Genomic DNA, 18,994 nt, shown 5'->3' with positions numbered 1-18,994 from the left:
ACCCAGGGTGTCTGCAGCGTTTTGTGGCCTGGTGGTCACAACCCTGGAACTGCTTCCCCAGGAGAAGCACCAGGCAACACTACCCGGTGCACCTCGTTCAACCCAGGGCTGTCAGACAGCACAGCCAGCAGCTCTCTCTCAGCCCTGACCCGAGGCCCCCCAGCAGCCACCGCCCGGGCAGAGAGCCAACCAGACAGTGGCCTCTCATTCCTTCAGCCCACAGAGCCTCCTGGAGCACGTGGGCAGGCAGGGCACGGGGGAGCCCGCCCCCCTCATGTCATCCGATCTTCCCTGCAGCTTCCCCCGCCAAGAAAACCACTGCATCCTGGGCTGTGCCCCGCCAGCTGAGCTGCTGTGGTTTGCGGGCCTCAGTCCACCGCTCCTGGAAAAGCCTTGCATGTGTCTGTCCACAGGGGAGCCAGACAAAGCAGGGAGGGCAGGGAGGTAGGGAGGGAGGGCTCTCTGCCAGGCCACTCCTCCCACTCCTCCCAGGAGCTGGGCAGGGCCACCTGCTGAGCCAACATGGCACCTGAATGCACCCTGCAGCGGCTAACAAGCCCTCACCCAGCCCACCAAGGCCTCGACCCCTCCCATCTCCACCCCAGGCACCCTGGCTGCCCAGTCCGGCCCGGTACCAACACCTCAGTGCCAAGGGGGTGCCCCCAGCCCTCACTCCCATGTGCCACTCCAATGGGAGCAGCAGTGTGTGGCTGAGTGGCTGAAATCCAGGGAGCCATGAGGTGGGGCAGAGCTGTGGCCAGGCTCCACACCACGCAGCCGCCCGCTGAGCGCCTCGGAGGATGATGGGAGCTATTTATAGGAGACAGCTCTGAGCAGGTCGCAGGAGGAACTTCAGTGTGCCCACACAGGCTCTCGCCCAGTCCTTTCCTGCTGACCGCCCCCCCCCATCCTCCTCAGCTTCCTGGCATCAGAAACAGCGTGGGGCACGGCCGGCTGGCCTCTGGGTGCTCAACAGTGCAAGGTGGAGGAGAAGAGGGAGGGAGGGAGGCAGCCAAGGCAGGACAGAGCGCAGGGAGGCCAGCAGGGAAGGCCGGCAGGGAGGGCCGGGCACCAGGCCTGGCAGGAGATGGTCAGCTCCATCCTTGTCCCTGGGCTGGGGGTGCAGGACACACGCAGTGACACCACTCTCCCAGTCTCACCTGAGCACCCCAACACCAGGACCCCGGTGGGTGTCTGGCTGCTCTGTGGGGAGCGAAGGGGATGCAAGCGGGAGGCTTCCTTTGTAAATGAGGCTCAAGGCAGCACCCACAAACACACGGAACCCAGCAATACCTTGCGTGTCAACAGTAGTGGCGGGCATCGTCAGATCGCTCTCTCGAGCGACACCCCAAATGCCATTCGTGTGAATTAAGAGAAAGAAACAGCACCCACGCGGCCGGGAAAGGCAGAGCGGCTCTCGGGCTCACCTCCACTTCCCCACAAAGCTCGGCAGAACTCAGCTGAGCCACAGCCCGGCCCTGGGGGACTTCCTGCTCCCCCCACACCAACGATGTGAGGGATCTTCCCCCCGACAGCTCCCCAGGCTTAAGTCTCCCCCCACACACACTTACTCCCCGCCACTCCTACAGGTAAGCAGAGCCTCCACATCAGGTGAAAGCGTTTGCACCTCAGCTCTGACAACTCCGAGGACAGCTGTGTGACCCCAGAGCTGCTTAGAACTAACGTGCGGCTCAGGTTTCTCACACACACATGGCTGTCGGGCAGAATTCAGGATGCTTCCAATCCAGCAGTTCTCAAAGTACATTGTGGAACTCCAGGGTCTCCCCGAGCTCTAATCCTTGTGTCTGCCCCGCTGACAACTGGGCTGAGGGCCGAATGTAGGGTGAGCTACCCCACCATACTCTCAGCCACTGGACCTGACTCCACAGAAAGAAAAAATAAATCAGCTTTGCTGAGCACAGTGGTGCACGCCCATAGTTCTAGCACTCAGGAGGCCAAGGCAGGAGGATCGTGCATTTGAGGCTAGTAGTGTAAATGACATGGCAGGTTCTGAGGGCCATGCTGAGCTTATGCACCCGGAGCTGACCACGGCCTCTGTCTGTGGGAGGCGGGAGAGGCAGGCATTTTCCTCAAAAGTGAAACAAGCAACCTCCCTAACCACTTTGGAAAAAACAGTTCAGGTATGTGCAGCAACTAACAAAATCAAGCTTTCCCATGAAAATTAGAATTAAATACTTGAAGTAAAAAACATTTATATGGGCCACTGTGAGATGGAAAAAGCTTCTAAATACACTAAAGAGACCAGCGGGGGTGTTCCTGAGCTTTTGAGTATTCCTTATCCAAAATCGTCAGAAGTATCTCCGATATGCCAGTGGGCCTGGGTAATTAATGTGCTACCTGGGGACATAATCCATTCCTACTTTTTTTTTTTTTTTTTTTTGTCGGTCATGTGGCTTGAACTCTGGGCCTGAGCGCTGTCCCTCAGCTCTTCAGCTCAAGGCGAGCGCTCTACCACTTGAGCTACAGCGCCACTTCCGGTTTGCTGGTGGTTTATTGGAGATAGGAGTCTCACAGTCTCTCCTGCCCGGGCTGGCTTTGAACCGCGATCCTCAGATCTCAGCCTCCTGAGTAGCTAGGATTACAGGCGTGAGCCACCAGTGCCCGGCTTTTTTTTTTGGGGGGGGGGGGGGGAGTCAGGTCGTGGGGCCTGAACTCTGGGCCTGGGTGCTGTCCCTCAGCTCTTCAGCTCAAGGATAGCACTCTACCACTTGAGCCACAGCGCCACTTCTCTACCACTTGAGCCATGGTGCCACTTCCGGCTTTTTTCTTTTTGCTTAGGTGGTGCTGAGGAATCGAACCCAGGGCCTCAGGTATGCAAGGCAAGCGCTCTACCACTGAGCCACCTTCCCAGCCCCTAACTCAGTTTTAATATATCACATACAGTAAGTACTGCCAGACATGACTCACAGCAGTGAAACAGTGGAAGAGCACAGGAGTTCCTGAGCACACAGGACGTAAGAGCAGCCCCTGAATGTGGGTCCTCATCCCAGAGCAAACACAAGCCTCTCCCAGCTGTGATCCCGCTAGGAGGGGATTTGAACAACTGGCTGCTTTTGGCTATCACCAACACTCAAGAGAGAGCAAGGGGGAGGGGTCTGTGCAGATGCTGATCGCCCGCAATCCTGTCATCTAATCACCAGGGCAGACATCCTGAGCATATCTTTTTTTTTTTTTTTTAGAAATGTGGCAAATTGTCATGTTGCCTCCAACTTAATCCAACCCCTTCAGTTTAAACAACCATTTACTGAGCACTTGGCTCAAAAGACAGCAAACACCATTCACTTCAAAATACATAAAACGACACCAGGGGAAAGAGATGAGCAAACAGGTCTTAGCTGAGTGGGGCGCCTCTCCACACCTGGCTGTGGGCGTGGAGAGCAGAAGACCGGCCACCGCTCACTTCCACCCTGCCACCCAGGACCTACTAAGCCAGGTGAGTGCATCACCCAAACACCAGCCACACGCCGCAGCTTTCCAGCTTTCCGTCCTCTCCCCACAGCTTTCCCCCCCTTAAAGTTTAACCTTTTAAAGAGGACTTGGGCTCCATAGTTAAGCCCTTGCCCTCAGGGCAGGGGCCCTGGGTGTGTTTTGTTGTTGTTGTTTTCATTTCTATACTGGAGCTTGAGCTTAAGGCCCTAGGGCCCCTTAGCCTTTTCCCCCAAGGCTGTTGATCTACTGTCTACTAGTGCACAGCTCCACTGCTAAGAGTCCTGTAGACTTTAATTGCCTGGGCTGGCTTTGAACCTCCATCTTCTCAGGTCTCAGCCTGCTGAGCAGCTAGGACGACAGGCATGAGCCATGGGTGCCTGGCAAGGCCCTGGATTTGACCCCAGCATGGCGAACAAACAAAAAGCCACCGAGCCCCAGAGCCCTCGTGCTCCAGGTGGGGCCTCTCCAGCGCAGCGCTGATGCTGATGGAGTACAGCCGAGCGCGGAGACACCCCGGGGCGGGGGACACCTCGCTGTGGCCACAGGCCTGGCTGTACAACCGGTGCACTCTCCCACTCTCATCGGTGATCCGCTGTCTCCTTAGGACCCCCTCCACCCAGTGCAGACAGGGAATGACAGAGCCAGGAACTGTGCTTCCGCCAGGCTTCCATCCTACTCCCCATGCGAGCATCCCCCCATCCTCCCCACGCAGCAGACAGCGCGGGGGGGGGGGGGGGGCGGCTGGAGAAAGGCCCAAGGGAAACCTGATGGTTGGCAGGGACCCCAGTGAGCGTGCTTGCTGAAACCCTGTTAAAACCACACCAAGCAAGAGCAGAGCCCAAGTCCATTCATTTTCTCGAAATAGCATCAAACAAACAAACAAAAAAAAACACACACAACCATCCACTCAGCCGATTGTTCTTTAATTAAAGCCTAGAAACTCCAAACCCATTAAGTTCCACGTCTATTTTTTCCCCTTTTGTTCCTTTATGAAGCTATGAAGCTTGCTCTATTTCAAAGAATTCCCTCATAAAGGTCTGAATGTCTCTGCGGAGTCCTGACCCTGCTACCACCAGTCCTGAGTGCAACCCCCAGGCCACACCCCGTTGGTGACGCACCAGCCAAGTCCTGGCTCCGGAGCTAGTTGGGCTTGAGTAAGGAAGGGGTCCACAGCCCGAGCTCTCTGCTTGCTCTCAGATGACAGCAAGCCTCTCACACGCACTCCCCCCCACACACACGCACTCACCACCCCCTCTCCTCTTCCAAGGTCTGGCCTGAATTAGAAGGCACCATGGAGTTTCAGCACTCAAGTATCTGCTCTGTCTCTTCTATACCTTGTTTACACAGTAGCATCCACAATGTTGGAGCAAACAACAGGGACCAAATGACGGGGTACACCAAAAGCTATTGGTCCACATTTAACCAAAGCCTCAGATGAGAAACAGGTGCCCGGCTGGCTCCTCCTCGTGGCTGGCCATCTCTCCCATGCCACCAAGGCACACACTGGGGCACAGGCTGGAGCAGTGGGTGTGTCTGGGGGACAAAGTGGGGGCGCACTGCATCACCCTCAGTTCCACTGCCCCACTGTCCAGCTAAAGATGGACTGCCACAGGGGCCCTGGCCACAGCTCCCTCGGCCCACTCCCCCCAGGCGGCGCTGGCACACCGCTCAGGATGACCAGTAACACGCTCACCACAACAACGACGTAGTTTAACCCAGTCAGACTGACAACTGCAATTGCATGATACAAACAGGCGTCGCTCTATGCCACAGAACAATGCAGTCCATGGCTGATAGTTCTTGGGAGTCGTGTTACGATATACAATTTTGCATAAGCACGTGGTAGCAATCAAGGACTAGGAGCGGTGCCGTTAGAACCCCCACCAGCGAGTGGGGGACAGATCCAGGGAGCAAAGCTGGGTATGAGCCCATGGGAAAGCCCACTGCTGGCCACCCTCCGGGCAGTGCCCAGCCAGAAGGGCTCAGCACAGCGCTCAGGGTCCGCCTGTGACTGACCACACCGAAGCACACGTCAAGGCATCCTGTTCTCACACTAAGCATCGGGACTTCCCTTCCTGAGCACACACGTGTACAAGCTCCCACCCCATGCTCCCGCAAAGCTCAGCTCTCCACTGCCAACCACACTAAGTCATGGCCAGCCCCATTCCTCCTAAGAGCTCCACTTTTACATGGCTTTCCATCACACAACTGCCAGGGGACCCCTTGGTACCCCAGCATATGGCTCTCACATTTTTTTGAGGGGAAGGGGGATTGTTGGGCTTGAACTCTGGGCCTGGGTGCTGTCCCTCAGCTCTTCAGCTCAAGGCTAGCGCTCTACCACTTGAGCCACAGCGACACTTCTGGCTTTTTCTGCTTATGTGGTGCTGAGGAATTGAACCCAGGGCCTCATGCACGCAAGGCAAGCACTCTACCACTGAGCCACCTTCCCAGCCCATGAAGTTATTTTTTTTTTTTTTTTTGATCAGTCATGGGGCTTGAACTCTGGGCTTGGGCGCTGTCCCTCAGCTCTTGGCAAGAACTGTATCGCTTGAGCCTCAGCGCCACTTCCGGTTTTCTAGTGGTTTATTGGAGGTAGGAGTCTCACAGTCTCTCCTGCCCGGGCTGGCTTTGAACTATGACCCTCAGATCTCAGCCTCCTGAGTAGCTAGGATTACAGGCGTGAGCCACCAGCGCCCGGCTCAGTTATTTCTTACAAATAATATTTATGGTGATTTTGTCTCTTCTTATTTGCCTATCTTCTAAGTTCTCTGAAATGAGTATGCATTTCTTTTTACCATGAAGGACAGCTTGTAAGGAAGGAGAAAAGGAAGGGAAAGAGGAAATAAAGGGGAGAGGGAGGGGAGGGGAAGAAGAGAAGAGGAGGAAGGAGGATGATTCAGGGAGGCTCTGAATCAGAGGCAGCTGAGCTGTGCTCACACTTAGGCCCCGGTAAGTGTGCAGGGCCCTCCCTTCAGATAAAGCCGCTGGCATCTTACCCGTGGGCTGCCTGGAACTTATAGGTGCCACGCACAGCTCCCATCACCCTGGCTGCACGCACGGGGCATCGCAGCAGATGCCTCTGGCCTGCGGCAGCCACTGCTGCCAAGTGCTGTCCGGGCTCCGCTGGCACATCCCTGGTAGCAGCCGGTGGTTCAGGCAACTCTAACCTGCGGCGCGCACCACCAGGGATGGGCAACTCACCAGTGGACAGAGAGAGGGCTTGGAGCCTCCTAAGCCGGCGCAGGCCTCAGCGCAGCACAGGGGCCACCTCATCTTCACCCAGGATCACAACCGTCACCACAAACGCTTCACCAAGCCTCTGACACTCAGGACACCAGGTATCTGTGGGGTCAGGGAAGAGGGCCCCAAGGCCAGGCCAGGGCCCTGGGCCACGAGAATGCCCACAGCTGTGTGTCAGCCACCCTCCAGGGCAGAGGAGAAAGGGACCAGCCCAGCCACCCGGGAAAGCAGCACCCGCCGGTACTGCAAAGAAACAGGCAGAGCAGGCGCACACCAGCAGCCACGGGAAGGTCAGATCGCGATCCTAAAACTACTTCCATGCAGGCTTGGTCTGAAGGGCGACAGACGGGCTTCAAGCAAAGGCCGAACTATCTACTAGCTGATAAAGAAATTCCGAACTGGAAGGGTTACAGTTAACTGAGCACTGTGGTGCTGGATTTGAATTGCAAATGTTAGTACAAACTCATGGCTTTTAACAATGAATACAGAAGGTGGGCACAGATGCTGGTGTGCCTGTGCACACGTATCCTGGCTGTGTCAACAAGAAGATCGGCAGAACCCAGCAGCAGCAAGCACCCTGGGCCCAGATGGGTGGAACCAGCCAGCAGCACTGATGCCCCAAGCCCACTCTCTGCGATCAACCTTCCTAGGAAAACCCCGTTAGGAACCCGGGCCCATGGCAGCGCAGAAGAGTCGGGGAAATGCCAGACTGGAGGAGCAGGGCCAGAAGATAAAGGGCCCCGTGGATAGTCACCAAACCTGATGGACACAATAGGCACCCTGCTGGAAGGGGTTCCAGAAGCAGGCACAGGATACCCAGAAAATGGACAACGATCGACAAATAGCCAAAGTTGCAGGTGAGGTCAGACCTCTGCCTTGAAGGGACATTAAAGGGGCCTCCTGGTCCCCCAACTACTCTACTCATTTTCCTATTAAGGCTGAAATCATTTCACAGTCAAAAAAGAGACATAGTAACTTTTTTTTTTTTTTTTGGTCGGTCGTGGGGCTTGAACTCTGGGCCTGGGCGCTGTCCCTCAGCTCTTCAGCTCAAGGCGAGCGCTCTACCACTAGAGCTACCACTTCCGGTTTTCTGGTGGTTTATTGGAGATAGGAGTCTCACGGTCTCTCCTGCCCCGGCTGGCTTTGAACCACGATCCTCAGATCTCAGCCTCCTGAGTAGCTAGGATTACAGGTGTGAGCCACCAGCGCCCGGCGAGACATTGTAACTTATACAGGACTCTAGGCATTAACAGTGAGACAGGACAGAAAGGCACAATGCCTACATTGCATCTGATTATATATCATCGAAATGAACTCCAGAACAAGGAAATGAGATTATTTTCCTGTTTTTGTTTTCTTGTTCTGTTTGTTCATTTATGTCTTCCTGAGTGTCAGGAGAGGCACAGAAATGGAGAAAGCAAGCGTGAACAAATACAGCGGGGGTGCTCACTAGTCACTACGTGGAAAATGAACTGTACAACTTGTGGGTGGGGATGAGAGAAAAACTGGGAGAGTGAGGGAAGGGGAGACACTGTCCCCCCAAAATATACTCTACCTGACTTAGGTAACTATAACCCCTCTGTACATCACTTTTATAGTAACAACTAAATGTTTTTAAAGAATATAAAGAAAATCACATGAATAGTTAGAATCTTAATTTTAAAGAGAATAACATTTCTGAGGATGGGGACGTAGCTGGGTGTAGCGCCTGAGAGGCCCCGGCTAAATCCCCAGAGGAGCAGGGAGGAAATGAGCAGGCAGCAACGATACTGGGCCTCACCCGGACGCCAGATGACCACGCACATGAAGTCTTCACGTCTTCTCCTCTACTTTGTGCACTTCAAGTGTTCGTTCCTCAACAAGTCCTTCCTATTTTTTTCAGTCCTCGTCTGTGCCGTCAGTGAACTGCATGCATTCACGCTACAGCACTGCCAGATGCATGGCCGCCTACTCTGTCTGAGCCCTCACCCGTGTCCCAGCTACTGGGCAAGGGGGGATCAGGTGCCCCCGAGTCCACTCGGCCAATCAAGGCAGGCCAAGCCCCCATCAAAGATCTCTCGCATTAGACCCAGGCCTCTCATGGCATTCCAGACTCTGTTTTGGTTTTTGCCATTAAATTGTGCTTTGTTTTCCCAAACCTCGTCACAGTCTCGGTCTAGTCTCCCGTGACGCTCCCCAGCGCTTCTTCAAGCCCCTTCTCTTTTTTGGAGTAGAGGAGCCTGTGTGGATGGGCCCACGGCTGTGAGGCGCAGACCACAGGCTGGCTGGGCTGGGGGGCAAGCTGCAGAGACGCTGACCCCTCGCGGCCAGGCCTGCAGAAGCTAAGTGACTTGGCAGAGCTCACACTGCTGGTTGGTGGTGGAAGAGGTTTTTGCCATTTAACTGTTTATATTCTGATTCCAAATGGGCTACATTGTACACAAAAGAATGAATGTGCCTTGTACCACTTAGGTCCCTCTGAGAAAAATGGACAAAGCTAGGATTTTCCCCCTTAAAATGGTTTACTACATAAGAGCTTCACTTTCTTTTTTTTTTTCTTTTTGTTTTTTTTTTGGTCAGTCGTGGGGGCTGAACTCTGGGCCTGGGCACACACTGTCCCTCAGCTCTTCAGCTCAAGGCTAGCGCTCTACCACTTGCGCCACAACACCACTTCAAAATTTTTTTCTGCTTATGTGGTGCTGAGGAATCGAACCCAAGTCCTCATGCATTCAAGGCAAGCACTCTACCACTGAGCCACCTTCCCAGCCCAAGAGCTTCATTTTCTAAAACACTTAGATGCCACTCAAGTATTGGCAAGGATATAGAAAAGCCACAACCTTCCCTGTATCACTAGTGAGAACAGAAAAATAGTGCTGCACCCGGGCGGCGGTGGCTCACGCCTGTCATCCTAGCTATTCAGGAGGCTGAGATCTGAGGATCGCAGTTCAAAACCAGCCTGGGCAGGACGACAAAATGCGGCTGAGATGGAAGGGAAGAGGGAAAAGCAAGCAAGCAATGAGGGTTTGACCCAGGCTGAACCACGAACCCAGAGCACACCCTGCAAAGCAAAGACAGCCCGGCACAAGAGCTCACGGCTGCGCTCCGAGAGCAGGTGAACCGCGCGGCGGAGGCACCAACGCTCGGACTGGAGGCGGAGGGGGCCCAGGGAATGTCTGGGTACCAGCCAAGCGAAGTTCTGGGTGCCTGACGCCCCACTTTTAAGTGTTGTTACATGAATTTCACCTTCAGTGTTTTCTCTAAGACAGGTTTTGTTTTGTTTTGTTTTGTTGGGGGGGATCCGGTCGTGGGGCCTGAATTCTGGGCCTGGGCGCTGTCCCTCAGCTCTTCAGCTCAAGGCTAGTGCTCTACCACTTGAGCCATAACACCACTTCCGGCTTTTTTCTTTTTGCTTGTGTGGTGCTGAGGAATCGATCCCAGGGCCTCAGGCATGCAAGGCAAGCGCTCTACCACTGAGCCACCTTCCCAGCCCCTAAGACAGGTTTTGAAAGAAGTCCTTCCCTCTGAAACGCTGCCCCTTTTTCTTCGGCTAACTACACCCATGCTGGCGAGGTGCACACGGCCGCTGGGTCAGACTGCAGGGGGAGGTGAGGACGGACTTCCCAGGGGCTGTGTCCCGGGAGGCCAACACTGAGGTCAAGGTCACGGCTTTCCAAGACCCTTGCCACTTGTCATTCCAGAACCACACTTCCCATAAACCTGCCCTGGACTCCCGCCTGGTGCCCGGGGCCACTCATGACGCTGTGTCTTGGGCCACAACTTCAGCTTCACCTCAGCGGCGCTGCCAGGGGCCACCCTGCCCCCAGGGCACCGCCTGAGCAGCTGCCAGGTGGCGGGCGCTGATAGCACGCCACCGCTCCCCGGCCAGCCATGCGCCGGCCACCAGTGCCATCTCAGGAGAGGGCCACTAGGGAGAGATAACCCAGTGGGCGAACCCCAAATCTGCCAGGGGGGCGGCGCAGTGTGTGCCTTGTGCACACCAAGTCACAGGGGCTCTCGGCAGCACTTCTATGTACTTCGCAACATTTACCGGGGTATAGAATCGTGTCCCAAGACATCCATGTTTTCCTTGACTCAACTCTAGGATCTCAACCTTAGCTGAGGCTAAGGCTCATCAGCTCCCTATCAAAGGCCGCTTAGTGCTGGGACACCCCGGTACAGCACGCAGGAGCCAGAGGCTCGGGACCACGCCCTGCGCAAGGAGAGTGGCGGCAGAGGGCGGGGCCCCCGTGAGGAAAATACACTGGGTGCCAAAAGTCAGGGACTAGAACTTTTCTCTTCCCCTGGACTTCAGAGAATCCGCTCGAGTCTGCCTAGCTGTTGTAGAGGTCTGCCCCTACCGCACCTTCCTGCGGCCCCACTGGGCAGCCCCGGCTCAGCCCCCACCAGATTCCCATCCTACTGGTCCCCCACAATGGTCCTGCTTGTGCCCCCCTCCCTACCCTTCCTGCCTTAGTGTACACCCAAACCCAATGTGGCCAGGGTGAGATCTTATTTGTAGCAGAAACAGAACACCAGGGTCAGAGATCAAGGGTAAGGGAAGGCAAGACACCAGATGGGGGGGGGGGGCGCCAGACCTCAGGTATGTGTGTGTGGCACCCACAACATGAAGTACCAGGCCCCTAATGTGTGACATCAAACCCAGCCCAGGAGCTCAACAGGTGCGGGCATCCCAACTGCACCCACAGAGAACCAGGCTGCGTGGGCCCTGCGGCCCTGCGGCGTGTCGCTGCCTGGTCACAGGCCAGGGGCTGCATCCTCTCCCAAGGTGGTTATTTCCTGCAGCATGTGTCAATCCAAGGACAAGCGATGGAACTGTGTTTGAACAGGGCTCAGGAAGGACCAAGACCAACTTTGCACAAAGAAGCCAGCCATCCCGTCTGGCTGGGTGCAGGGCAACTGCACGCTGCTCTTCCAGGTCCTGAAAACACTCCCACACTGGCACCGCACCGCCATCCTCCTCCAGGCAGGCCTCCCTGCCTCCACGATGACCCCTTGGGTTATTTTAAGCAGGTGGTGACTCTCAGCCCCCTCTCCCCTGCTCAGCCCTCCAGAAGGCCGACCCACAAAGTCCCCTCCCCTAGTCCCTGCTCCTGTCCAGAGCCCTGCTGCGGGGAATGCAGACCACAGCCTCCCCCCCCAGCTCCCGCCACCCCTCCCCTCCCCAACTGCTGACGGCGGCTCTCTTTGAGCAGATGTGAGACTCCAGGGTGACCTGCATGGACTGGCTCCTCCAACCACGCCTGCTCTCACCCGTGTCCTTTCCTCCGCACAGCTGCTCCAGGTATTCCGCCAGGGAACCCCACCCCAGCCGCCTATGCACAGCTTTCTTGGTTCTACATTTCTACTGCCAGGTCCGAGGATGACTGGTTGTGTGCACGGGGTCCTCAAGTGCCCCAGAACATTCCCAAGAAAATAAGACAAGGTGCAGCATTGCTAGGGAGTGGCCACGAGCCAGAACAGGGCCTCTCCCCCCTGCCCGGGCTGACTGCGCCTAGCTGGAGAGCCGGCATGGCCGCCGTGCGGGGTGGCCGGAAATCCCTGCCTCCTCTCAGGCGCTGAGCTCCATCCTCCGAGTGCCGCGCAAAGCATGCCAGGCCAGGCCACGGCTCCAGCCAGTGCCCATCTAGCTCCAGGCACCGCGGCCTGGTGTCCGGTCTGCGATGACACAATGCAGGGCCAAGCCTGGCGTGGAGGCCAAGCACTGACTTTCTGCAGTCACCGCTGCCCCCCGCCAGCGCCTAGCCAGCGCCACAGTGCGGACATGGCCCGCTCACGTCCCTCTCCTTCCCCACCGCAGAGTAAAGACCCACAGTCCTATACCCAAGGGAGAGGAAGAGCGCCCACCTGCCTGCCTGTCGCTCAAGTCCAGGCCCGTGGAGCCTGCTCCGCGCTGCCTTCCTCACCCTGCCCCGGCCCCACCTCCACCAGCCTGCGCCTGACAAGGGCATCCCAGAGGAAGCCGGGTGCCCAGCCCTGGGCTGGGGCCGAGGCCGCCGCCCTGGAGGCCATCACAGCACCGCCCTGGCTTCCGCCTTGGCCTCTCCCCACCTTTTACTGCTATCATGCCATTGATTCCTTTGTTCCCACAAAAAGGGAAATAAATGATGTCACTGCTTGCCAGTGCTGAGGCCAGCCTGGCCCTCGCCATCTCCGGGAGCCTGGCTGTCCCCTCACTTTCTGCTCGGCCCCTTTCATGTCTGGGGCCAGGCTCAGGAGAGCACAGGGTCACGGCCCCCAGAATACCGAGCGCCACACCACCACACCCCACGCACACCAGCACCAGCCTTGCATCGGGTGCGTGAACACGGCAGAAGGCCATCCCGCAGCACAGCCTGAGAAGGAAACGAGTGAAGCACACTGGGGGGCCTCAGACCACAAGCTCCAGTACCCTGGGTTCGAGCTCTGCCACTTACAGAAACGTGACACAGAAGACAAAAGCCCCAGCCATGTCACTCAGCAAGCAAGGAGGAGGAAGAGGAGGGGGGGAGGAGGAGAATAAGAGGAGGAATAAGAGGAAGAGGAGAGGAGGAGGAGGAGGAGGAGAAGGAGGAGGAGGACGAGGAGGAGGAGGAGGAAGAAGAAGAAGAAGAAGAAGAAGAAGAAGAAGAAGAAGAAGAAGAAGAAGAAGAAGAAGAAGAAGAAGAAGAAAAAGAAGAAGAGGAGAAAGAAGAAAGAGTTCTCTGCCCTTTTGGTGCACGTAGGACCAGAGGCCATGGTAACTCCCAGCGCACACAGAAGTCAGAGCAGAGGCTGGGCAGGTGGCTCAGTGGTGGAGCGCTTGCCTAACATGCCTGAAGCCCTGGGCTCGATTCCTCAGTATCACACACACAGAAAAAGCCAGAAGTGGAGCTGTGGCTCAAGCGGTAGAGTGCTAGCATGTTAGCCTTGAGCCAAAGAAGCTCAGGGACAGCGCCCAGGCCCAGAGTTCAAGCCCCAGGAGTCGCAAAAAGAAAAAAGAAAGAAAAGAAAAAGCAATCTGAGCAGGAGTGATGTGGGCAACCCGCCGAGGCGGCGCCGTGGGCCCCGCAGCAGGATTCTCACAGAACGGCAACATTCGCAGGATGATCCAGCAAAGCTGGAGCAGCCCTCTGACTCTGGACCCGACGCTGGACCCGGAGCCGCCGGGCCGGGCAGGGCTCAGCCTGGGCCTCTGACTGCGCATGGCTGTGGGCAGCCCTGCCGCAGAGTCTCTCAGCCCCAACCCCACCTTCTCCTGGCCTTGCTAAGCCTTGGCTGGTGCCCTCAGCACCCCAAACCCCACAGCACAGTAAGCCCAAGCCTCCCCAGAACCCATCAGCGACTATGTCAACGATCCGCTGTCAGCGCTTCTCCGTGACCCCTGGGTCACGGGTCAAAGGCGCCCTGACAGCGGGCGGGACGTGGGCACTGGCACAGTCAGGCATCAACACCAACAGCGCCTGCCTCCTCTAGGGAAGGTGGCCGCTGGGACACGCGTGATGGAGTTGGTGAGGAGATCAGGTCTCCTCCACCCTCTAAGGCGGGAGCTGGGCCCCATTCACCCCACACCCACGGGGGCCTGTCACCAACTCTGCTTTCCAGAAAGAGAGCCGAGGACAGAGCCGCACCACTCACCCAAGGCACGGGGCTGGCCAGGAGCATGGGGTCTGGATTCAACATCCGCCTAGGGAAACTGAGTCTTCATTCAGCCCAAGTGCGAAGAACAGAGGCACCAGGTGCTACAAAAGGGCCCAACAGGGGCCCTGCCCCTGCATCCAGAGCTCCTGCCCAATCAGGGCAGTTTCCGCTTCCTGCTGCTATCTTCTTCAGCTCTCCCATACACGCCCTACCTGTGTGCATGCACAAGCACAACCCATCACACCCGAGTTGCTGTGGAGACCTAAGTGAGTTTTCTGATGTCTGGCTGCGTGCACCTGGCAAGGGCTGGATGCAGGGAACTGTCAGTGTCCGTGTTCCCTGACTCAGGAATAAGAGGAGGCTCTCGCTTCCGGGCAGGCCAGCATGGGGGGAGGAGGGTCCCCTAGTTCTCTCCCTAGACAATCAGCCGCACCCAGCTGCCCCAGCCCCCTCCCCTGGACCCTCCACAGTGGGGTCCACCCCTCTCCCACCCAAGCCCACCATCAGGAGCAGGCACAAGCTGACCGTGCTACACACCAACCCGCGCAGCTCCGTCCTGGAGGAGCAAACATTTGAGGGTGAAGCTGTGCCTGTGCCCCTCACCACCCCCAGCATCCGGCGCGATGCTTAGCACAGTGCGCATGCTCTGAAGAAACCCAATTTGGGACCTCGGTGCTCACTTTGACACATTACACAGGAAATGCTGCAGGCCCACAGCATGGCGGCCGGGAGCCAAGCTGGGCATGCAGGACTTGAACCCAGGCCCTACTGTCCCTGCCCAGCCTAGAGAAAGCTCTTCTAGCCTCTTCATTCCCCGGGAATGTTCTCAAGATTGGCAGGGCAAATGTATAGCTCTCCATTAGCCGAGGACCACATGCATCAGATTAGAGCAGCACCCAGCTCCGCTAGCACACACAAGAGAATGGTTGACTCTCGCAGAGGGCAAATGCCCACAGCACAGACAGGAGCACGGGGTGGGGGGTGATGACCTTGAGAAAGGAAGCTTACAAATGACCCTCCCTTGCCCAGCTTGCCCGCCGACATTCTGTGTCTATGTGTGCACACGTGTTTGAACGCATGCACCAACCTGGGACTTGAATTTAGGGCCTGCGTGCTGTCCCTGAGCTATTTTGCTCTATTCTTAGCACTCTACCACAGCTGGCTTCAAACCCCAACCCTCCGATCTTAGCTCCCGAGTAGCGAGGATGACAGGAGTGAGTGAGGCCCAGGCCCTGGCTGGGGAAGCCTGCCCTGCCCACAGACGCGCTGCCGCTCCAGACCGTGACCGCAGTCTTCAGTGCACTGCTGCAAGGGCACAGCCCGGCCCTGGGATATCACAAGACTCCCAGGAAGCCCTTGGTCTCAGTTGTCCAAAGCTGCTGGGGGTTTGGAGCCCCCCAGCCTGGAGTCCGAGGCCACCGCGCTGGGGGCCTGCAGGCCCAGCAAGCGCCCTGCCATTTCCCAGAGCGGCGCCCGGCACTGGACGCTCCATGGAGGCGAACTCGCAGCACAGTGAGAGCGAAGAACAGCGGCCCCAAGTCCTCAAGGTTCTGGGGGGGGGGGGGTGTGGGAAGGTGGCTCAGTGGTAGCGTGCTTGCCCTGCATGCATGAAGCCCTGGGTTCCATTCCTCAGCACCACATAAGCAGAAAAGGCCGGAAGTGTGCTGTGGCTCAAGAAATAGAGCCCTAGCCTTGAGCTGAAGAGCTGAGGGACAGCGCCAGGCCCAGAGTTCAAGCCGCACGACTGACAAAAAAAAAGGTTCGGGAGGGCAGGGAATGGAGATGGAGTCCCCCAAAGCAAGATGTGGAAGTAACAGGCCACAACTGGGGTGCCGAGTGTGGCTGGGTGCCAGCAGTCCCCAACGTGGACCAGATAGGGGACCCAGTGGGGCAAGGCTGTGAGGCGCTGACGGGCAGGAAAGGATAAGAGAAGGGTGGGGTGCAGGCCAGAACCTGCTCTGCACCCCCACACCTGAGCCCAAGCATCTAACGTCAACCACCACCAACACCCACAAGGACCAACAGGAATACTGGGTTGGGGGTGTAGCCTTCAGGTAGAGCACCTGCCCAGCATGTACAAGACCCTGGGTTCCACCCCAGGGCTCCACAAATAACATGGCTTCTTAAGCTTGTGCAATCCTTAGGAGTCCAGGCTTTCCCACCTCTGGACACTGCAGTTCTTCTGTATGGTGTATGTATTGGGGGAAGGGGCACTCACTGCCCAGCCAGCCAACCACACTGCCAGGCCTCAGGGCCTCAGCAGCTGCCTGGGCACAGACCCGAGAGGGCAGGAGATGGCCGCATCCATGTGAGGGGGAAGAAGTGGGTATCAATCCTGCTTACACAACTGGCCTCACGTCTGAACCCTCACAGAGGTTACTTTGTAGCAAACGGGAGGTGTACACAGGAGTGCCAGCCAGCCAAACCCCGACACCAGGGGCAGGAGGTCACCCCCTCCCTGGATACAGTTTCAGCTCTGCCTCTTCCCATGGAGACAGGTGCGGGATTTCAGATTTCACGCAGGTAACGCCGTTCGTCACGGCCACCGTACCCTCTCCATCTTAAACTGACTTTGCATAAATTGCTCAGCAAGTATTACTGGAAGCGGCAACACTATGTGTAACTTTTCTACAGTTCAGGCCCAATGTCTCCTCATTATTCTACGGGAGGAAATGCAGGACAAGCCTGGCTCCAACAACGCCTTTTAGGCAAAATTAAAAGCCTCGGCGCGGAGTCCAACTGAACTGGGCCGGGACCTAACAATTCCAGCACGCGGCCACACCTGAGCCTGGGGCGGCTCCATCGCCAGGAGCCAGGCTCGTCGCCCCCGGCAGCGCTCGGTCTGCTCCTCCCCAGGCCAGGATCTCAGAGTCCTGCGCCACTGCAGCCATTTTCCAAGCCGGGAATGCCCCAAAATGACCCTGGAGATGCGCGAAACCGCTCTTCAAGACGCACCGGGCGGGGCGGGGCGGGGCGGGGCTCCAGCGGGTTAGGAAGGAGTTCACACAAACCAACAAAAACACCGGAGGGAGACCAGCCCGCGGCCCCCGCGAGCCCGCGGCCCCGCGCGGGGTGCGCCGCGGACGGGGCGGGTGCGGCCCCAGCCCGGCTCCCGGCCCCCCATCCAGTCAGTCTGGGCCGGGGTCTGGAGGGACTGGCGGCGCCCGGCCCGCCGGGGCCGAAGGCGGCACACACAAAGCCCGGGAGGCGGGCTGCACCTTCCCGCCGCGTCGCCACCAACTCGCGCGGCCCGGCGCGGCTCTCACGGGCCGGGCGCCTCCGCCGTGCCGCTCATCTCTGGAAGGTTCTCCGGCTGCGCGGCCGGGCGGCCCGGGAGGGAGGGCAGCCGCAGACACCCGCCCCGGGGCGGACGTGGGCACCTCCCGGGCGCGGGGCTCACCCGGCCCTCACGAGCCGTTCGGAGCCCCGAAGGCCGGGAAAGTTGTTCGCAGAGCCGGGGGAGGCGAGGCGACGCCGGGGAGGGCGCGGGATCCGCCGGGCACGGAAACCAGGCGCCCGGAGCCGTCTCGGGGATCCGGTCCGGGGCCGCGGGGCCCCGCGCACCGCTCGGGGAGGCGGCGCGCCGGCGAACCCCGCGGCGGACAAAGGGGGCGGCGGGCGGCGGGGCCCGGCCGCGGGGAGCCACGTGCCCGGCGGGAGCAGGCGGCCGCCCGCCGCTCCGCACCCACCGGGGCACGGCGCTAAGTTTTCTGGAACTTTTCCAGGGAAGGAGAGGCGGCCGGCAGGAAGGGGCGCTCGGGAGGGCAGCCGCGGTGGAGACCGCGTGTCCGGCGCGCGAACCAGGCCCGCGCGGTGCGGGTGCCCGGGGCGCGAGTCCGCTCGGAGCCGCCGCCGAGCGGCGGTGCCCAGGCTTCCCCGCCGCGCGGGGCCGGAGAGCCACCCCGAGCGCCGCGGCCCGCGCCCGCCCCGCCGCGCGCCCGGCCCCGCGCCCCGGTCCCCGGAGCCCGGCCCCCGGCGCGCCCGGGAAGGCGAGGCCGCGCCAGGCGGGCCTCGGGCCTACACGCGCCGCGCCGGCTCCGCCGTGCTGCCGCCGGGCCCCGGGCCGGGACGCGAGCCCGAGGCGCCTGGAGGGCCCAGGCCGCGCGGGAAGCCCGGGCCGCTCCGGGGGGCCCCGGAGCCGCGGGGCGGAGGCGGCGACGCGCCCGGCGCCCGCGATCCTCCCGCCCTCCCCCCCACCCCGACCCCGGGAACGCGGCCCGGGCGCGAGGACTCACCGGGGCCGGCTCCCGAGTACATGGTGGCGCCGCCGAGGGGCTCCGGGGCCGAGGGGCGGCCGCGCGCGCGCCACGGGCCCCGACGCCGCGAGCCGCGAGGGAGCCGCCGGCCGCACGATCCGCCCCGGCGCGGCCGCCTCGCCAAACAGGTTTACCCGACGCGGCCGGGGCGGCGGGCGGAGGCGGCGGCGGGCGGCGCGGAGGGGGAGGGGTGGAGGGAGGCGGCCGCGGAGGAGGGGCGCCGGGAGGGGGGGAGCGGGGAGGGCGGGGGGCGGGGCGCCGGAGGGAGGGGCGGAGGCGGGCCGGGCGGAGGCGCGCGCCCTGGCGGGCGGGGCGCACGGGCGCGGCGCGGGAGCCGAGCTCCGGGGCGCGGGGCAGGACCCCGCGGGCTCCCGGGACCGCGTCGTCCGTCTCCCCGGCGAGCCCCCGCGAGGGAGCCCGGGCCGCGCCGCCGCGTTGCCCGCGCCCAGGCT

At 59.5% G+C, this 18,994-nt stretch overlaps 1 protein-coding gene across 1 annotated transcript in view; it reads right to left on the bottom strand.

The window, feature by feature from the left end:
- The window catches only part of LOC138822758 (protein argonaute-2), a 70,132-nt gene extending 51,461 nt beyond the window's left edge, over positions 1 to 18,671 (bottom strand). The window contains exon 1 of the mRNA XM_070015701.1: positions 18,522 to 18,671. Within this exon, the coding sequence (XP_069871802.1) occupies positions 18,522 to 18,543 (22 nt within the window). The 5' untranslated portion in view covers positions 18,544 to 18,671. The remainder of the gene's footprint in view (positions 1 to 18,521) is intronic.
- Positions 18,672 to 18,994: the final 323 nt, after the last annotated feature.

Source organism: Dipodomys merriami, unplaced genomic scaffold (assembly GCF_024711535.1).
Source record: "Dipodomys merriami isolate MVZ:Mamm:240054 unplaced genomic scaffold, mDipMer1.0.p SCAF_1141, whole genome shotgun sequence".
NCBI lineage: Eukaryota > Metazoa > Chordata > Mammalia > Rodentia > Heteromyidae > Dipodomys > Dipodomys merriami.
The sequence above is the reverse complement of the archived record's forward strand: the minus strand, read 5'-3'. Positions and strand labels throughout refer to the sequence as shown.